This window comes from Semicossyphus pulcher, unplaced genomic scaffold (assembly GCF_022749685.1).
Source record: "Semicossyphus pulcher isolate SPU_LCO1_2020_fin unplaced genomic scaffold, fSemPul1.0.p SCAF_11, whole genome shotgun sequence".
NCBI classification, from domain to species: domain Eukaryota; kingdom Metazoa; phylum Chordata; class Actinopteri; order Labriformes; family Labridae; genus Semicossyphus; species Semicossyphus pulcher.
In genome coordinates, this window is record NW_027211615.1 from 3,440,801 (window position 1) to 3,461,564 (window position 20,764).

At 40.9% G+C, this 20,764-nt stretch overlaps 1 protein-coding gene across 2 annotated transcripts in view; it reads right to left on the reverse strand.

The window, feature by feature from the left end:
- cdk19 (cyclin dependent kinase 19) overlaps positions 1 to 19,618 on the reverse strand; it is a 60,848-nt gene extending 41,230 nt beyond the window's left edge. For both annotated transcript variants that reach the window (XM_069656676.1, XM_069656668.1), the window contains exons 1-2: positions 19,406 to 19,618; positions 14,157 to 14,232 (exon numbers count right to left, since the gene is read on the reverse strand). In XM_069656676.1, the coding sequence (XP_069512777.1) occupies positions 14,157 to 14,232; positions 19,406 to 19,533 (204 nt within the window). In that variant the 5' untranslated portion in view covers positions 19,534 to 19,618. The remainder of the gene's footprint in view (positions 1 to 14,156; positions 14,233 to 19,405) is intronic.
- Between the last annotated feature and the right edge of the window lie 1,146 nt (positions 19,619 to 20,764).

Below are 20,764 nucleotides of genomic sequence, written 5' to 3' on the forward strand. Positions count from 1 at the left end.
CACACTCTGTAGCTGAATATTATTTTACTGTTACAACATTTGCAGCAGATTTAGCGTGGATAGAAATACAGATCTGATTTTGGGAGACGGGCCTTTGATCCCTAGCAACCTTTACCCTCAGGTTTGCAGCCCACACACTCGACAAATACAACTAAAACATGTTCCTGTTTGCACAGTGATCAGCGTGGTGGAGAGCATTGTGGAGACATCTAAAAGCAGGAGTTTCATTTCATGTTTCCGGAGCGTTCAGTTAATTTGTAAGTGTGTAATTCTCTGGCAGCAGCTCATTATTACAGAGGGAGAGATTACACACTTCTCCTCACATGGAAAAGGGCTTTGAAAACACTAAATAACATCCTTCAGTTATTCGAGCCATGTGCTCGAACTTTATCTGCCCACATGTGCTGCTCTGGCAGAGAGGACAAAAAGGGGGAATATTTATGAGGTCAGGACGTTTAGCTGAACAAAAGGCATTGTGGGAAACAGGGAAAACAAGAGTCATTTCATGGGAATAATGAAAATCATGAACAATGTTTCAATTCACAAAGGTCAAACTTAATGCAGCGAACAGATGTGAAACAGGAGCAGGTGGGAGAACGGGTGTGATGAAAGCACCTGTATGAAGACGACAGTTTGAATAAGTCTGTGTTTCAGCTGTGGTGAAACAATCATGTCCTGCAGTCATGGCTACTTTTAATAATAATACGAAAGTCATTAATAGTGAGGTCCAGCAGCATGACGCCAGTGTGACAGGTTTAAAACAAACCCCTCAGGTTAAACAAACTCTTCTGTAATCACAAACACAAACAGTGAAATATTCTCTAAACTGTTTGTTGACTGAAGTCACAGCATCAACAAGAGGCCGCGTCGTCCTGCGGGGGTTACATGTTCAAGAACACATGCAGACCTACTGCGAGCTGGGGGCTTTATGATAACATACCTGTACAGTTCACAATTCAGGTGAATTATTAGAGTCATTAAATCTAAATCTACTAAATCTCATGTGTGCTGTTAAACTGAATATACAATAGTACATAAAAGCATCTAAACAGTTTCTAGGTATTTTAATTGTAATTTAAGAACATTGAGTATTACATAACAAACACTCTTTAATATTGTTGGTCTTGTCATTGTCCAGGGAATTTAAGGGCTATTTGCTTTTATTTATTTACTGACTTATTTATCTTTTATCCCAGCTAGCAGGGAACGTTCCCATAACATGGGCTAACATTAGCGACAAGTTCTGATCAAGTTTGAAAGAAAATGCTTTAATCTAATATTCAAAGGACGTTTTACGGATGTTTATCATGCCAAATAAAGTTGTAACATTTAAGTAATATCACACTCGAGGTTGTGATGTTGTACTGAATATCATCACGGCTGTGATTCGGTCGTAGGCACGAGTGCCACAGATAATCACGACCTCGAGTGTGATATTGCTTTTATACAACAGTTATACAAGCGGCAAATAGCAGTCAACAATAACAATCAACAACAGATTATTTTTTGCTCCACCAACTAGCTCCACAGCTGAACTGAAACTGAACTTTTGTTGCCAAGCAACCCAAACATTCTGCACTCTGTGTCTACAGGGGACCACAGATCAGCTGTTTTTATCATGAACATTTATCTGTTTTAATTTATCATCAACCAGTGAATCAGAGTCTGCTGTGTGATTCAGGGGTACCTGCCTGATCAATGTAAACATACACGCTCTGCTGTAACGTTCATTAACAGTATTCAGAACACCTGGCTAAGGCGGAGTGATACACAGAGTGAAAAGTCCCAGTGATGTTGTTCTGTATATCAGCACTCATGGAATGCCTCTTGTCCAATGAGATTACTTGGTCGGAACTAACTGTTGTATAAAACGTTTTAACGTCAACATTGTGAAGATGTTTTCAGGATGTTCTTGAGGCCTGGGATGTCAGAACGCCTTTTATAAAACATTTACTCAATGTAACATAAAAACAAAGGTAGAACATGCTCACTGCAACATGCTGAACATGTTTTCAGAGAACGTTCTCCTGTTATTAAAAGGAACATTCTGGGAACCAAATAAAAACTTCCCGCTCATTACCAGAACATCGCACTTAGAGCCAAACATTTCCAGCTGGGATTCGTCTGTTGAAAATCTTTTGATCTGTTTTGTATTTCCTCTCATGTGATGTCAGCTTTTTATCATCTTTTATTCCTACTTATCTCTTTATTTGTACTATTTTATTGCCTTAACTGCCTTTGGAGATCTGTCTGTTTAATCACTTTCATGCCTTTTATTTGCATTTATTCTTGTTGACCTTTCAAGTCTGCATCTTGTTTCTTTCTGGTTATTCTGTTATCTTCCTGAGTTCCTGCCCTTGCTTTGTCTCTCAAAGCACTTTTTAAACGTCTTTTTTTAATATATAAATAAAGTTATTATTTGTATACTTGTCTATAAATTAGAATTCAATAAGTTATCATTTTTATCCTTTTAAAAGGTATCCTTCAGCGTTAGTAGCTTGCAGCCTTTCCTTAAGTTACCTAAATGATCATCTCTATTTTAGGGATGTGTAGTGCGATTGTAGTCCGAGTAGTATTGACCATCACGGATCAGCGTAGGGTGCTGATATGCCTAGGGCGCCACGTTCTGGGGGGCACTGCTTGAGCCTCAAACGTTTTGAACGTAGCCCCGATGTTAAATTCAAGCCTACTGCAAGATTGACACCTTCACTCCTAACCTTTCTCTCTGCTCCACTCGAATGGTCCGTCACTCTGGCGCTCTCTCTAACTTACTTTCTGACCACTCACTCACCGCACACTTTACAACACAAGTTGCAACAAGAGGAGAGATGCGTTAAGGTCCAGTTGGAAAAACTCAAACTCAATCTTTTAATCTGCATTTTGTTTGCTTGCAAGTGTGGTACACAACTTTCCACTGGAAGCATTGTTTGAGCTGTCGGTGAAAGTGAATGTGTTCTGTTAAGAAGGCAAGAAACTGACAATGACAGTAAACTTCTGTTAGCTTCCAAAATGAGGAAATTGTTAGCAAATATAAGCAACATAAATTCAATTATATCAACATTAGTGACAGCTCTCAGAGCCGCCCCTCTCCACACATCCTGTGTCCACAAAATAAGCTGAGCTAATGTTAGCAGCAGCTCAGCTCACAGCCTCCCAGACAAGCTGTGTTCGGTGAAGAGTGTCGGAGAGACACTGACTTTCAAAGTGTCTTTGCCTTAATCACTGTGTCAGTTTGTTGGAGAGGAGGAGACTTCTGGGGACAACACTGTTCCTGTTCAAACTATTTTGAACAATGAACACTGAAGGAATCGTAACCGCAAAACAAGCTGAGCACGGGAAAACACTGACCCTAAAGCTCCCTTTACACCGCCTGTTCAAGACGGGTCTGTTACACCTCTGCTGCACCTCACTAAAGCCCCTTTTACACTGCCAGTGCAAGGCGGGATTATTACGCCTCTGTTACATTTTGCCTTCTATGTAAAACTCACGGAGGCAGAATGGTGGGGCGAAGTCGTCGTAGCAGAGACGAAACGGCCTCTGTGTAAACAGCAGCCAGCAGGGCAGAACACCAGAGCTCCAATGTAAAATGCTTCATTATGGCGCTGAGGAGGAACTGCAGTGTAAAAAGGGTTTAAAAGTCACAGAGGTGAAATGGCTCGGGTGAAGTCGTTCCACTTTTAAGCCGGCAGCAGAGGTTGTAACAGAGGCCAAACGGCGTCTGTGTAAGAGGCGGAGCTGGCAGGACGATCTGTGTGTGTACGTGCAGCCACTGATTTTAAATATGAAATGTCTTATTCAGTGTACTTATGGGTGCTCATTATTTCTTCAGGCCACCTGATGACATTTTTCCAGCCCTAGTTCAAGGCCCTTACATCCAGATGAGCTGCCCTTGTGAGGCTGACCTCTGACCTCCATGTGAAGCAGGATGAGCTAAATATGAATACTATCTGTTGTGCATCAGCTAAACCCGACTTGTTTACTCTTACTCACAGATCCTCTCTGAGAGCTGAAGATTTGATCTTCATCTGAGTTGTTTTTTACTTTCATCTCAAACCCAAAATAGAAACAGAAAGAACATGGGCTCGTCTGAGCAGCTGTGGGCGTCTGAGTGTGTGGTGCTGACAGATTCACGAACTTTACTCCAACATTTCCTCAGAAGACTGAAACAGGACAGAAAATGAGCCCATGAGAGCTTCAAACAGCCGCCATGCCATCACTTACTAGATTTTCCATTTTATCTGACGCTGCTCTCACTCGACCAGCATCCACTGCTGTCTGAGTCATCTGAAAAGCAGGCTTGACTGGATAACAAACTTCTGATGTCTGATTTAAATCAATCAGGGAAACAGATCTCTTTATTGCTCGTGCCTTCTAACTCTCTCATCCTTCAGGGGCATATCAGCATGGACGTGGAAAAATCATAAAGACAGAGTCTATTCTATGCTGCAATCCCAAAAACAGACTGCAGCCAAACCTCCCTCCCTCCACCCTCGCCGCCTCAGCCTGACTGCTTGTGGCATGCCAGTTGCTGAACAGCACAGTTTGCTAAACGAAGCGAGGTGGTGGTTTGGGAGGCACAAAGGCTCCTTTGTTCTGCCGGGAGAGTCGAGAAGATTTTTGAAGCAAAACCAATTTCTGGTGGTTGTAACGTTCAGGAGACGAGCTGTGTGAGGCTCTGCTGGGCAATAATGGTGGAGGGGTGAGCTCCTAAAGTTTCTCTCTGCTCAGTGTAGAGGAGGAATCAAGGTACATGGAGCTGTGTGTCAACAATGTCACATCCCTTATGTGTTCTTCAGACTGCAGCCCTTTCACACAGGCGTTCCTTACAGGACATTTAGAGACAGTCTGCCCCTGAAATTTCCCAGAGTTGCACTTTCACACACGTCCCTCACAGCGGGGGACATGTACGTTCAGGTCCTTGCAACTGGTGAACAATGACAGCCAGGAGCTCCTGAATCGCTTCACCGCTCCAGTTTGCAGACATCTTTGCTTTTGTCATCTTGAAACTGATCCTTCTTGTCAACCTCCGATGTTTTCAGTCATCCTCAGTCCCCAGAATAACAACTAACAGGTTGGATGAATGCTTTTCTCACTTAGCTCTCGCTCGCTCAACATGCGTCTTCCCCTCTCCAGAACACCAAACTCCCCCTAAATGTAGCTTCATCACAATAACTCCCCCTTCCTTCCCCCAGAACTACTTCTTACCCCCTGCGGTGGACACCTCCCTCAATGAACGACTGCAAAACAACTACAAACAAAACATGAACTTAAACCCAGCGTTACAATATGTAAAGCTACAACTCAAAATACACCACTCTCTGTAAAACATTTGGCTGCACGGTGGTGCAGTGGTTAGCACCGTCGCCTTACAGCTAAAAGGTTCACTGTTTGAATCCCGGTTCAGACGTAGCGGGCCTTTCTGTGTGGAGTCTGCATGTTCTCCTCGTGCATGCGTGGGTTCCCTCCAGGTACTCTGGCTTCCTCCCAAAGCCCAAAGACATGCTCGTTAGGTTCACTGGCAACTCTAAGTTGCTGTAGGTGTAAGTGTGAGAGTGAAAGGTCTCCATGTGTCAGCCCTGTGATTGACTGGTGACCTGTCCAGGTGTAACCCCGCCTCTCGGGATAGGCTCCAGCAACCCTGCGACCCTGAACAGGTTAAGCGGGATAGATAATGGATGGATGGAAATAAAACATTACAGAATGATGGACTAATTGTAAGTTGGCAAAAAAAAAAAATAGGAATTTTCTGCTGTCGTTTGTCAGGAGGATATTTGATCTCCCAGACTTTTTAACAATCTGCCTTTTTTATAGTAGGGATGGACATCGAGAGACTCCGTTTTTTGTACTGTTTGGGTCTGATTGTGTTTCATTATCTGACTGCTGACATGTTTGGTTTGCATCAGCTCATGTCTGGCTTACCCTTGAATTTGCTCTGAACATTGTCCTTCAACTGATCTCAGACAGAAACAACTCCAGCAACAAAAAACCCTGAGGAATGACAACAACACACAAACACTTTTAGACCACAAAAGAACAAAGCCGTGTTGCACCAGCCTCAGACAGGAAGTTCATATTATTAGAGAACGTTTCAGACTCTTTAAGAAGCTGACACATGACACTGCAGCTCTGTCTACTGTCCTGGATAATCATTGTTTCTTTTATTCACTGTTTCAAAAAGCAAAAGTAGACGTGCTTGTGTCTGCTCGCACCAGGAGCGACCGTCATGGTCTGATTTTATTACCCTGGAAAGGAATGCTGCTAACGCCACGACAAAACACGTCTCATTTGATTTCCCCTGCAGAGCAGAAATCTAAAACAGGCCCACTGTGCCATCATCAGAGGCTTTAGAGAGAGACGGTCGTTCCTTCAAAGCAAATAAACCGTCTCGCTTTTACCACTGAGCTCTTCTGCTTGTGGAAGTAACACAACGCTAAGTAAGCTGAGTAAGAGCTCTGCAATGCAGCCCTTTCTTTAGGTGAAGGAAAGTAACAATGTTCAGGACAACACCTATGCTGACTCAGTGTACACTGAAACATATGTGCGACTCATCAGCCGGAGGTCTGACTCATCAACGGCAGGTAATGACTCATCGCCAACTCTGAGTCTCCGGGGGAATGAACTCACACCGACGCCATGTTTACAAGAGAAGCTGCGATCAGGATCAGAGGGAGAGTTTGGTGAGCAGGAAGGAGATCTGACACCCCACAAACCTTACAAGGAAATAAGGTGGCGAGGAAGTAAACAAAGGAAGTTGTGTAGGAACTAAACGACTGTGTCTCAACTAGGAATGGGTCATGAATTTTGAATATTCAAATAGTCAAGTGCAAACTTGGTAAAACTACTATATCATAAGTCTACAACAACTACGCACAGTATGTCTGACACAGCATGACAGGCTGATTCTCACTGTAAGAGAAATGATCCATGTCTGTGTGCTACACAGGGAAGATGCACAGTATTTTAAACAGGGCTGTCAAAATAACACATTTATTTCGATTAATTAATTACAGAAAAATAAGGCGTCAAAAAATGATATCCCCGGTCCTCATACGTCACTGAGCATGCGTATACGGCAGCTTTGAAAGCGGGGCAGCTTCGAGTAATAGTCGAATAGTTCCAAGTGAATATCGAACAGTATTTTTCCTTGAAATGCCCATCCCTAGTCTCAGCAGCAAAGCAAATCAAACCTACATTTGATTAAAAAAAACATTATTTAAAAACAACATTATAACATTAAAAGGCATCATTAGCAAACTGCACAAGTGCTCTGCCTTCATGAATAAAAACAACAACATAAGGCAACGCTAGGAAAAAGAAGCCAACAGTAATATCGGAGATGTGACTTCATATATAGGGAACCAGTTCACCTCCACTAATTCCTTGTTTTATAGAGATTTGTGCTGGAAAGCTGGGGCAGTTTGAGCAGAAGATGACCTTTATGTTTGTCAATCTTTTCTGGAAAAGAGCGGGACATTTAGTTTCACAAACTTTGGACTTGAAAGATGGGCTTAAAAAGAGTTTCCGCCCGCAGAAAAGTCTGCTGCTTATCAAATCAAGCGCTCCCTAAACTAACAGGAAGAACAAGCTGTGTCCAGCGTCGATCAGACATCCGGAACAGAGACGCTGTACAGCTACACCGGCTGTGTTCAAAATGCCGTACTATATACTACATACTACATACTACATACTATATACTATATACTACATACTACATACTACACACTATATACTACATACTACATACTACATACTATATACTACATACTACATACTATATACTATATACTACATACTACACACTATATACTACATACTACATACTATATACTATATACTACGTAATATATACCACATACTACATACTATATACTACATACTATGTAATATATACCACATACTACATACTACATACTATATACTACATACTACATACTATATACTATATACTACGTAATATATACCACATACTACATACTACATACTATATACTACGTAATATATACCACATACTACATACTATATACTACATACTATATACTACGTAATATATACCACATACTACATACTATATACTACATCCTATATACTACGTGATATATACCACATACTACATACTATATACTACATACTACATACTACATGCTACATGCTACATGCTATATACTTCATACTGCGTTCAGCAGTAGTCTGTAGGATGGAGGAGCTTTTCAAATTCATTTTGCAGTATGCTACGCCAGGCGGAAGTAAACAATAACCGCCGCTTCTTTAACTATAGCGCCCCCTTCTGCTGGAATGCTGCTGCTGTCCATCATTTCACCTGCCGCTGTGTCGTTCCAGCGTTGCATTGTGGGATACAGTAGGTGAGGTAGACTGGTCCGATGCATACTGGAGGTTTTCTCCGAATCAGAACGAGATCCGGGTATTTTTTTTGTTTATGTTTGCATACTACAGACTACATTTAGGCCACATCAGTACGTACTGCTAGGATAGTGTGGCATTTTGAACACAGCTCCCAAAGACACACTGAAATTACCCATGATGCACCAATGCAAAGGTACACCAAATTCAGGTAAAGGAGCTAGTGAAGTCTTAGTTTGATACATTAGCAGGAAAGAAGCACAACATGAAATTGAAAGTGTTGCTCTGTTTATTTAACTGTGAGAGTATTTTTGAAAAAAAGTTATTTTTAATCGTGATTAGAATCTTAATATTGATCACATTGATCATTTTGGCCATAATTGTATAACTTGAAACTAGATTTTTCTTTCACCTTTTTGTACCTTGGACAAATTCCTAAAGGTCTCAGTGAAAGACACAACTTTTAAAGATTTTCATGTCTGCAAGTAAAAACTATTATAAAACGCAGCTCCAGAGGAATCCCCCACCATTCAACTCCTTCTAAACATCATAACATCTATATGCTGTATGGAGAAAATGACTTTTACTCTTGGGCTAATCATTAAGACTTTAAGAAATCTTCTTCTGTCTGTCTGAAAGTCTCTGTGTTTGCTGAGCACTGTGCCTTTTTCTTCTCTTTTCACTCATCGTGTCATAGCCCTGGTGGGTTATATGCTCTTATAAAACAAACATATAAAAGTATTTAAAAAGATTTTAGCATGCTAAAATAAGTCTGGCATGTTTCAGTTTGCCAATTCAGAATTAGCAAAGCCTCTTCACAGTGCATTTTTCCTTTCTAGCTGATGAATGCATCTGTTCATGAATTCATGAGATTGTATCATTATGTCTATGGCCCTTAATTGCTATAAAAACCAGTTAGTTCTGCTCTAGTTTGGACAGGTTTCATTCACAGAATCAGCCATCAGTGAGTAAAGACAACTGTTTCACTGCAGGGTTTTAAAGTGTTGCAGGAGGAAACACAACAAATGTGTCCGTTATTGTATCAGGAGACACAAAAACATGAGATAATGTTGCATTTCTTAATGTTGTCTGAAGCTGTATGAACAACACAACAAATATAAAGTTTAGGCTGCGTATAAATAATATAGCCTACGACTTCTCCAGACTCACGCTGCGTTCCTGTGTCTTGTTTGCTGCTGGCAGGTTAAAGTGAGAGGCGTTAGCCCCACCGTTAGCTACAACTTCAATCCTGGAGTAGAACAAAAGCTGTGTCCCGATTCAGGGGCTGCATCCTTTGGACGTATTTGCAGGCCGATTGCTTCACAGTGGGGCGTTGAAGGCTGTCCCATTTCAAAGGCTCCTTCAGACGCAGCCGACAAATGCGTCCTCCTTTTCCCGGGCCACGCATCCTTCGTGGTCCAATGCATCCGAAGATCCATTGTGCTCAAATTCAATTAAACGGCCGACGAATACACTTTAAATGTGAAAGTTTTTAACAATTGTTAAAAATAACGACAGGGGGCTTGAAACAATTTATCTTAACTTATCTTAAAATAAGTTATGTGACGCTAGTTAGCCAGCTAGCTACCTGTTGCTAGGCGACAGGAGCCAGGTTTGGTGACGCACAGTTAAGGGCGGGAAAAGTTGGTGACGCAGGAAATCCTCTGTAGACCAGACTCTCTCATTTCAGCTCGGCCTCAGCGTCTACACAGGCTACGAATGACCCATCCTCAGTAGGTCGCGTCCTTTAAAGCAGGGGTTCCCAACCTTTCTGAATACACGGACCAGACAGTAGCAATAATATTTTTGACGGACCGGGGGGAGTTTCGACACGCAGGCGCATAAATCACGGTCACACGCACGGAAATACAGACAGAATATATCTGTATTTATTCAGTGAGGAGACTGCATCTAAGTTTCTTTTTAATACGGGACGAGCCGACGAGAGGGACGGCATGATCCATATGATCCATAGTGTGATCCTAGCAGTTTATCTGAATTTATAATGTGATCCAGCAGTGAGCAGTTTATAATTATGCAGCGCAGTGACTGATCTGTTTCTCAGGGTCTGCCCCTGACTTAATAGCGTTGTGATCGGTCCCGTATTTCCATTGGGTTTTGCGGCCCGGTGCTGAACAACTTACGGCCTGGTACTGGTCCGTGGACCGGGGGTTGGGAACCCCTGCTTTAAAGGATGCAGTTCTTCCTGACTAGGAAAGATTACGACTAGACAAGAATAAAGAGGGAAGGGTTTCAGACGCTAAAGCGGTCCATGAATTAGATTGAATTAGAAAAAGCTGACATTTCCCTGAAAATTGACCAACAACAACCCAAAGCAGAGACTACTCGCTATGCTAGCTGTTTGACTTCACCTGCTGTAGCTGCTGAGCTAACGACTAAAAATGCTTGCTAGCCTCGCCTTGTCATTCTCTTCCAACAACATAAGCTTACAACTCCTGTCTCATTACCATACTGCTGTTGTAGCAATTTATACTTTGAAGGAGGAGATTAATTAAAGGTGAATAGTGCAATTAAACTAATAAGCGATGATCTGATAGCTTCCTCCTTTTTGGTCTCTCCAGGCTTCCATTTCCTCGACGGTCAGCACCGTCCAAACAATGTGCTAGGAACTCATGCAGGTTTACTTGAGCTAAAATCTATTGAACAAAGTGATTCCATTTGTATTCACTGATTTTTCTACAAAATGTAGGTGTTCTTAGACAACACTGTGAAAAACACAGACCAAGTATTCACTACAAGGTGCAAGGACACTCTGATGTAGTTGTGGTGCAGAGCAGAGGGCTGTGGGAGGGTCAGCGTTGAAAGGGCTCAAATCTTAACTAATGTTCTGCCACGATGTTGAAATCTTTCCTCCTAGTATGAAAAACTGCTGTGTAATGTTTTCAGCTTAATCTTCAAATTCTTGGACCTATTACCCAAAGTGGACTTCTGGATCCTGTTCCCCTGTGCTACCAGTACCTGACACAACAACCTGTCGCATAACATTGTTATGTGTATGAAGGATTTTATCTTGAACAGCTTTTGTAATGAAAATATAAAATGAACACACCTGAAGTGTCTAATATTTGTTCATTTCAATGTGAACAGCTCGTGCACATGAGAGTAAGAGGAGCGCTGTGATGTTTGCATGATGTACAGGATGTTTCTGTGTGACAGGGTGAGCAGCAACAGACTGAAAAACCTGTCTGATTGCTTCTGTAGCTGCATTACAGCTCATCTTATCAAGCTCATAATGTGACCTCTTAACTAACTAAGTGAGTCATTTCATGGGGTTTGTGACACTTGTTTTCCCATTCCCACGAGTTGAAACAAGCGCCAAATTGGTTGTTTTTCTCACAGGGCTCGTCTTATATGGTTGCCTCGCCTCAAATTGGCAGTCTGCAGTGGCTAGTAGCTGGTAGGAGGGATGACCTTTGTCCCCTTTATCCTTTCTGACTGCAGTGTTGGTGATACAGGAATGTGTGGGACTTTACTGGCTGCTTTGCATGGACTTTGTGCATACTTTACATTGCTGCTCGTCATTTCGGAGGCAGACCTGTGTTTTTTGTGGCATCTTTGGAATGTGTTTTTAACACAGCCACTGAGATCGGGCTTCAAGAGATAGAAGGTCGACTCAGACTTTTTGCAGTGGAACATAGAAGCCTGGCCCACACTAAAAGATTTTTCAAATCTTAACAGATGTTGAAAATGTGAGCGAGCCCACACATGACGATATGTAATCATCGATTAAACAGTTTTTTTCCTGTAGTGTGTGGAGAGCATTGATATGACCCAAACAGCACGCCACACACTAACAGATTCATTCACCAACAACCAGAGTCGGACTCTCGCAGCTTGAAATCTCACGAAATCTCTCGGGGTCAAACGAGACTTAAACAAACATGGCGGACGACGGGCAGGAAGAATTGGTAATGATAGTTTTTGGACTTTTTACTGAAAATTCAGGAAGAAAAAAGAACAAATTGTGGATGAAGTGGTGGAGATGGTGTGAACACGGGCTGTACATGTTACTTTATGCTGCACGTTTGCTTTTGTCGCCATGGCTGTTGTTGAGCTTCCTGCTTCAGTCAGCTTGCTTCATGATTGGCTATCGTTTGGTTCCACGTGACGATCCACAGAGAGCATGCTTGGCTGTCCTCGGGGTTCCCCCCACACAGCAGGATATCTGATTGTAAATATTGAACATGTTTAATATGTCTGATTTTAAATCGGTGCGACCAAGACGTAAAATCACTCTTAACATCCCTCACACCACAGGAACATCTGAAGACATCATCAATTCAGTTATATAATCACAACTTTGCTTACGATTGTCTGAAGGTAGTTCAGGCCCAAAATGGGCCCGATTATCTTACATTGTGTACCCCGCTTAAGAGTCACTGATTTTTAATCTTAAACTGCTTTATTCTATGATTTGACCAGTCTTAATCAGCCCTTATTTTTGTTTTGAACAGGCAGAGAGCTCCGCAGATACTTCAGCTCCTGGTAAAAAACTAGAACAATGAACAGGGTAACTTTGAGACTCTGTTGGTGAAGTTTACAGCCAGCCCTGCAGTAGCGGCTTCATAAATAAAGGTGCAAAGATAAGCCAGAAAAAATGTAACTGTCATTATTTTTTTGTTTAAAAAACTTAAATTCAAGCAAAGAAAACCTCTTCAACACCTCACAGAGCAGCTTCTACATCTGCACACAATAAGGCTGAAGGATGACTTATTTCACTTTGTGAATACCCAGCTTCTTGTCAGTCATTGATTGTTCAACTAAAGGTAAATGTTAACGTGCAGCTTCAGGTCATGAAGATACTCCTTTAAGGTAAAGTACAGAAAGTTTGCTCAGTGTTACTGAGAATGTTTGCACAGTGTCACTCACAGTGTTTGCACCATATGGCCCATAGCCTTCCTCCAGGTGACAGAGTTATACTGGGAACCTGAGCACCCTTACATAACAGCCCAGCAGCCTGTCAGAGGGGCCACATTCTTTCTGCATCTGCAGAGAACCCGCTGAGTGGCACGCTGACTTGCCCCCAGGCTGCACCACCCCCCACCACAAATACTATGGACCCAAACTCCAGTGCTCGCTGGAAACCCAGAGAATGAAAACAGATTAAATGACATTGTTAATCTTTTGGGTTGGAAATGAGTTTGATTTTCTTGTGACATCACTTCTGGTCAATTTTTGTGTCGAGATGCCAAAAAATTGAATGACACTAAAGTAAATAACCATGAAACTCTCACTTGGCACTACACATGCACATTCTATACTATCCACGTGAGCAAAGGAGAATCCACACAGAATTCAATACATTTACGCTGCTCTACTTGTTATTCGGCCTGCTGCAGCAGCATTAAACAGTTGATTAGAGACATGGGGGTTACCATCTCACTGCACAATGACTATTTCAACTCAGCAATGACACAAACATCAGTAACAACTAAGTAATACAGTTAAAGATGCCCTCAGTTGTTTATACACCTCAGGGGAAATGACTTCACATGTGTAGGCGAATAGCATGATTGGTCAAATTTGAGGTGCAAGGTGGAGAAAAAGTTGCAGCAACTGCTTATTTTATATTCCTGCTTGTGTATGGATTTAAAAGACAAGATACTACGTGTTATTTAGCGAGCGTCAGGCCTTGGACAGCACTATGCAGGCTGTTTCCTGACTTTATGCTAAGCTACGCTAAACACATGTTGAATCCAATCTCAATCTCAGAAAGAAAGCAGAGTGAAAGATTTTACAAACAGCATACAACACTGATTAAAAAAGATGCAACTTACCGCGATTTCCCTGCAGGCAGACATGGATATTCCAGTGCCTTCTATTTGTTTCAGTGCATACTCCTTCTCATCCTTCCTGTGGACAGAAAAAGAGAGGAAATGGGACCAATGTTACCAGATGGCACAGATTTTCCTTACAAGCTGCCTTTTCAGCATCAAGAGAACTCTGACTCCTGCTCTGGCCTTTTGGGCTCTGAGGTGTTTTGGCAGGAAGAGGAGGACAGTACAGGGCACGCCATGTTACAGAGAGTTTGCCTGCCAAGGAGGACTCCCTGCCATTAGAAACGTCCTTTGGCACCCAGGAGCCGTCCATCCCCTGCAGGAGTGCTCTGTTGTTTCCGCTCTCTCTGCACTGCATAATTTTCAGCCTGCATGCAGACAGATGCTCGACCCTGTCTCCAGCTTTCTTTTCACTGTCTGGCATTTTGCAGGGAAGTCGTTTGCCCTTGTGTATTACATTTGTGCATAAAAACCAGTTAATAAGTGAAATGTGAGCCTGCAGGGCAGAACACATCCAGCAGCCAAATATCGATTACTAAGATAAGCAGTGTTCTGGCGTGTGAAACACAACCCTAGGAGAGAGCAGTGAGAAAACCAGTGCTTAAAAAGAAATCATATTCTGTTTAAAACAGTCCTAAGAGGCATGATTAGGATATGAACACAATCTGTGGACTGCATCCAATAACTTCATTGAGTGAGCAGCCCGCACACATCAAACAGGTCCTCCTGGTGCGGAGATCAAACCCACTTGAGCCTAATTTGCATTGGAGATGGTCATGGATTAACCGGGGCTCTCGGGCACTCATCTGTGAGATAATTGAGCTGCACAGATGATCAAAACAGCTCATAACATTTAATCTTCTGTGAGCTTCATTTTCTCACATGAGTTTAGTGAAACGCACATCTTCAAAATGTTTTTCTCTGACTCTGCTGGAGTGAAAAAGCTGAAAAGAAAGATGCAAACCATTTGCTTTAATCTGACATAATATCATATATCACTTGTTTTTAATGGACAGTTCCTCCATTTAATCCTTGTGTATTGAAATTGGCTTTCAAGAGGATGCATGGATTTTGGTTGGATTTAACACACAATCCTGCCTCTGGAACAGCAGGAACAGCTGCTGATAGATCCATCAGTGATGGACTCACCACCAAACCTGTAGCTGATGGCCTAACACAAACAACACCCGACGGGCAGCTCTCAGCTTGGTCGGTCAGGCCCATTGAACAGCTTTCTCTTTGGTTAGCGTGTGCCAGAAATGCCAGCGCCGACCTCTGCTATTACATCACTGCTGCTTGCACACAGTCCCATCATGTCTGTCATCATGTCATTTGGGACACTGTGGTCTGCGACGCACCGGGGACAGGCCCTCTGAAATGCCAGCAACACATACCTACGCTTAAAAAACAATGAGACAATCAGCACAGCAAATGTCTGATAAGTTCATTTTAGACCTGAACAGTCACAGATAACGTTTGGTGTGGTATTATAATAGGACAGCCATTGTAGAAATAACATAACACATGGACTAAAATATAAACAAGTGAACTGAAAGTGACCAATAAAAACAGCAAGTTACAGTGATAATTCAAGCCAGTCATTCTGCAGTGTGAAAGCTGCATTATATGCTACTCATATTTCATTTGATCAAGAATTCACTCAATCAAACATGACACTATGATTTATAAGGGGAATTCCTTTGCATGTTCCGGTTCACAAACGAGACGTAGGTTTAAACGAGTCGATTGCTTCAGCCATGGCAGGCTGGGACAGCTGCGACACAATCTAGGCCTACTCTCATGATAGCTGTCTCTCCAAAGCCAACAGTTTTAGGAGTTTAAAATGGTTCAGGACAGTTCAGATCCTGCACAACATTTGTGTTACACATATTAACACTGAAAAACTAACAGATCAAAGCAGCTGATTTCTGCAAGGTAAAATTAATGTTTTTGTAAATGGAGTCTGGTTGCTGAGTTTTGTCTCTGATTAAAAAAGATCTTACCACAAAACAGGATTTTTTTGCAGGAGTCCTTTCTGTTACACTGTCAGACACTTAGAATTACAATCTGAGCCTGTCAGTGGAAAAAAACGAGAACTTTTAGTGGACGTAGTTTGGTTTGGCGCATTAGCCCACATGGTATGTTGCAGCCATTATTACAGCCTGTTTCACAGCTGCCGGCAGAAGCGTTCTAATGGATCAATAACAAAACTTGTTTGTCATTTACACTCTAAAATACGTTACAACAGAGCCACAGTTTTAAAAAAACAAATAGTTCTCCCTAAAATAAGCCTGTCCTTTATATAATTTAGGTTCACTAGTAATATGTGAACACTTTCAAACATTCAGCCTCAGAGAACACACTCAGCTGCAGCAACGCTCTCCACATTCTACTTACAGATATATAGTTTGTTTTTAAAGGACAGAAACAACTACAATATTACATTAATAGAAGCTGCAGTATTGCATCACAGTTTTAAGGTGAAGCAATTTAGCCGTGAAGGCCAATGCTTTGAGAATTAAAGAAGGAATTATCATCACAACAGTCAAAGTGAAGGTTTAAATTCTCAGTAAATCCTGTCTGTGTTTTCAAACTTCACAGGTATTTTACTCTGGAGAGCTTAACATGAATGCATCTGCACATGCTTACAGGTGACTGTGTCTGTCTTCACTATGCCTTATTTAATGAACCGTATGTATCAGTAACACTTTACTGCTTGGTTTATTCATAGTCACTTTTTACAGCCTGCATTTTGACTTGTCATGGCAGGAAAACCACAGGTGTAATTAATAACTTTAATGAGGGCTTCACTTGACTGATGTTAGTCAGAACTGAGCACTCATAATGTCATTACTTGCACCTGTGACTTTGCCTTCTTTAAAAAGACATCACAATATCATATCAGCGTCCAAGCATCTATGAGCACCTTCACTTTCTTCTTAGTAACTGAATGCACAGACAGGATGATGCTGTGATGATGCATTGCACAAGAGCCAATAGATTTAACAACACAGGACCCGCAGGTAAGCTACATAACCTGGATCAATTGTACAAAATCTATAAAATCCATCTTTAGGATGATTTCAGGTCACAGTGTTCAACAAAGTATTACTACTGCAGCATGCCCGCTCATGACCCGCCTGTGTTGACCTTTGACCTCACATGACATCTCTGTCATCCCGTGTTGTCGAGGTGCAAACGATAAGACACCGTCTGCAGCCTTGACTCAGCTTTACAACTCAGTGAGTCAATGATGAATGGAGGAACTGAGACAGCGTCATGTTGGTTACTGTAAAACATAACATTTGACCAATCACACATTTGATTTAAGGCTATCCTTTTTACGTTACTTTAATTATATGTGAAGTGAAAATCAGCTGTCACTACACATGACCACTTTAATTACATGTTACTGGTCATCAGTAACATGGCTGACACATTGTTCCTGTAACACAAATCTTAATTATATTGTTCTATAAGCTAATTTTACAACAACAGGGACTAAAAACACTGTCCATATGGGTTGATCACATCTGGCAGATACACAACCCTAGTAATAAAGTCATTATAGGGACTATTACTGATCTAGAATGTAGGTTAGATGCATCGTCACCACTTGAGAGTTCTTACTTAGTTTTAACCAGCAGTCTTTAAAAGTAAGATGTCAATTTAAATCAAGAAATTTGAATTGTGAAAAGAAGAAAATAAAGCAACTTTTCATGCACAGGCCTCCTGGTGAGGGCAGATTTGTGCTTGATTTATTTTCCGAGTTCAGAGTGATTAGCTGAGACCAGGGCTGGTTGTTGCATAGGTTGGTTGTCGTAGCGCGTTTTGCAGCCAAACTAGAGGGCGCCGTTTCATTATGTTGATATCAAATATTTGGCGTGATGTCATGATGTCTTCTATTTGGCCATTTCGTATGAAACAAAAGCAACATAGAGCCAAGGACATTTTTTTTGTTTTCATGTCAGTATTTTGTATAATGAAAATGTATACGTTAGCAGACATTAAAATCAAACATTCTCAGTAGGTAGATTAAGAAGTTTGGTAGCTAGCATAAAAGCTAACAGCTCTTGGGTCTCTTGATTCATATAAATATAGGCTAATGACAATATTCGTGTCATAACATTTTAATGGAGATTAATCTATTCCCATAAAAGTTATTGTCATATTGAATTGTTATTAGATAATTCCAAAATAATAGCTCCACAGTTCTCATTTATACTATACACAAATAGAATACACAAAGAGCCTTGATGAGTATCATAGAGATGGTGATCATATGATTTTTAAACATATGTGGTGTCTAACTTAAAAAACTAAAAACATATCAACTTTAAATTTCATTTTACTGGGACCCCATTGATAAATACAGGGGCAGCCAACCCCAAACACTGCAACACCCAGACCCATGATGGGGCGCACTGTCATGATGTGTCAGAGTGTGTTTGATGGTTAATAACACGGTTTGAAAACAGTTTATAAGAATGATAAGGACACCAGTTTTAAGAACCTGAGCTTACGTCACATGTAGGAATGACTGTTGTAAGATGTGTCAATGATGAGCAACTCCTGCAAGAGTAAAAGTGTAATGACCACATTCAGTCTTGCCACCTAATTTTTGACAACCTTACGAATTTCACTATTTAATCTATTTCAAATAACGTCAATTAATTCTATGAATTTGCCAATTTTGCAACAATTAGGCTATTGACACTGCTGGCACAGTAGAACAGAACCGTTGCTGTTATAAATACATGCGTTACACTGTCACATGCTGCAGTGTAAAAAGCAAACACATTACATTCAACTGTGACTATTAAAAAGTTTGGCAGTACACAGTGTTATAATGGGGGGGGGGGGGGCAGCTTGTACACGAAAAGGCGCTGAAATGTCACCATCGCGTTGAATGACGATACAATGTGTCCTCCATTTGAATACATTTAGAGCGAGCTGGTGAGGCTGTAAAGACGAGACTCATCAGAAATTAAATATTAGCACCGCTGCTTTACTGTGTTGTTTTGGGGGGTGGGGGTGAGACGGAGGGGGAGGAGGAAAGGGAGGGGGGGACCGTTGGTGAGTGAGTGAGTGCGTTACATGAAAACAAAAACACAGAGACACGGGTTATCGCTTTGGGGAGGTTCAAATCTAACGCCCCGTTCAACACACAACGGAGGTGTGCGTTCACAAAATGCATCCTGCAGTCAGTTTTATGTCAGTACAAACAATAACGTTCACGGTTATCTTACCCGTCTTTGCGCTTAGCTTTATAAACGTGCCCGTAGGTGCCTCGACCCACTTTGCAACCTTCATATTCGAACAGATCTTCTACTCTCTCTCTCTCCGCCGCCAGCTTTGTTTTGAAGTCGTAATCCATTTTAACCCATAAATACGTCTTAATTTACAATAAAATAAAATATTAATTATAACATGCATTAATTAAATAATCTGGTCGTTTTATTCCCCCACCATTTCCTTGTTTGGGATTTTGGTCTGCTCCGCTTAATGTTCACTGGCTCGTTGACGTTTCTAATTGGCGCGCAGGGGTCGCTGGGTAACGTAGTTCTTTTGTGCAGGCGCCGCGGTTCGCCAGCTCGCAAGCATAGATGTAGGGAACTACAACCCGCGTTTCTCTCTGCGGTTTGTTGCACTTCGCGTACTCATGAACGCTCTTCAAAAATGCAGCCATCAGTGGTTTGGATTTCATGGTATACAAGCATGGATGTTCATTCAAAATATATATTTATTTTCTTTATAGACATATTTTAATGTTGCCTGGACTGTTAAAGGCGTTAATTCTATAATATATACACCAATTATTATAAAGATAATACTATAAATACTAAAAATAATAAGGTTTTTCTAAAAATAAAACTATAAAATAATAATAATAATAATAATAATAATAACAACAACAACTGCAATACTATGATACTTTTACTTTGCTTTATTATTATTATTTTTTTTATTATTATTATTATTGTTATTATTATTATTATTATTATTATGTATTGATAGTATTATTGTTAGTCGAAATGGAAATATCCCAAGTCGGATCCAACACAAATGCTTATGATTATTATTATAATTGTTATCATTATTTGTAGCGGTAGTAGTTATTATTTTAGTAGAAATTAATTTATTTGGTTGCTTAATGGACATTCTTATAGGCTCGTGCATTTACAATGTAACTTTTTAATACCGAAAAAATGCAATATCTTTTTTGTTTATTTTTTTCAACTGCAAACATAGGTTCAAACGAGTCGATTGCTTCATTTAAAGAAATGTTCATTCTTTATTTTAATCCCGGTATAATTCCGAGTTAAAATTGTGTATTTGTTTAAGTCAGTATGGAGAACAAACACAAAATGAATGCATTAAGTAGTGCAAGTGTACTGTAGGAATGAAACATACATGACATATATGTGAACAGAAGCAAAACATATGTCAGGAAAGCCCAATAAACTTATACATTTACTCAGAAAGCTCTAAGATGTACTATTAATGACATATATAAGTACAATAGCCCCACATTAAAAAAAAGGAAAATAAATTATCTGCTGTCATATAATTTAACCGTGTGTTAATATTTTTTAACTGAGCCATGG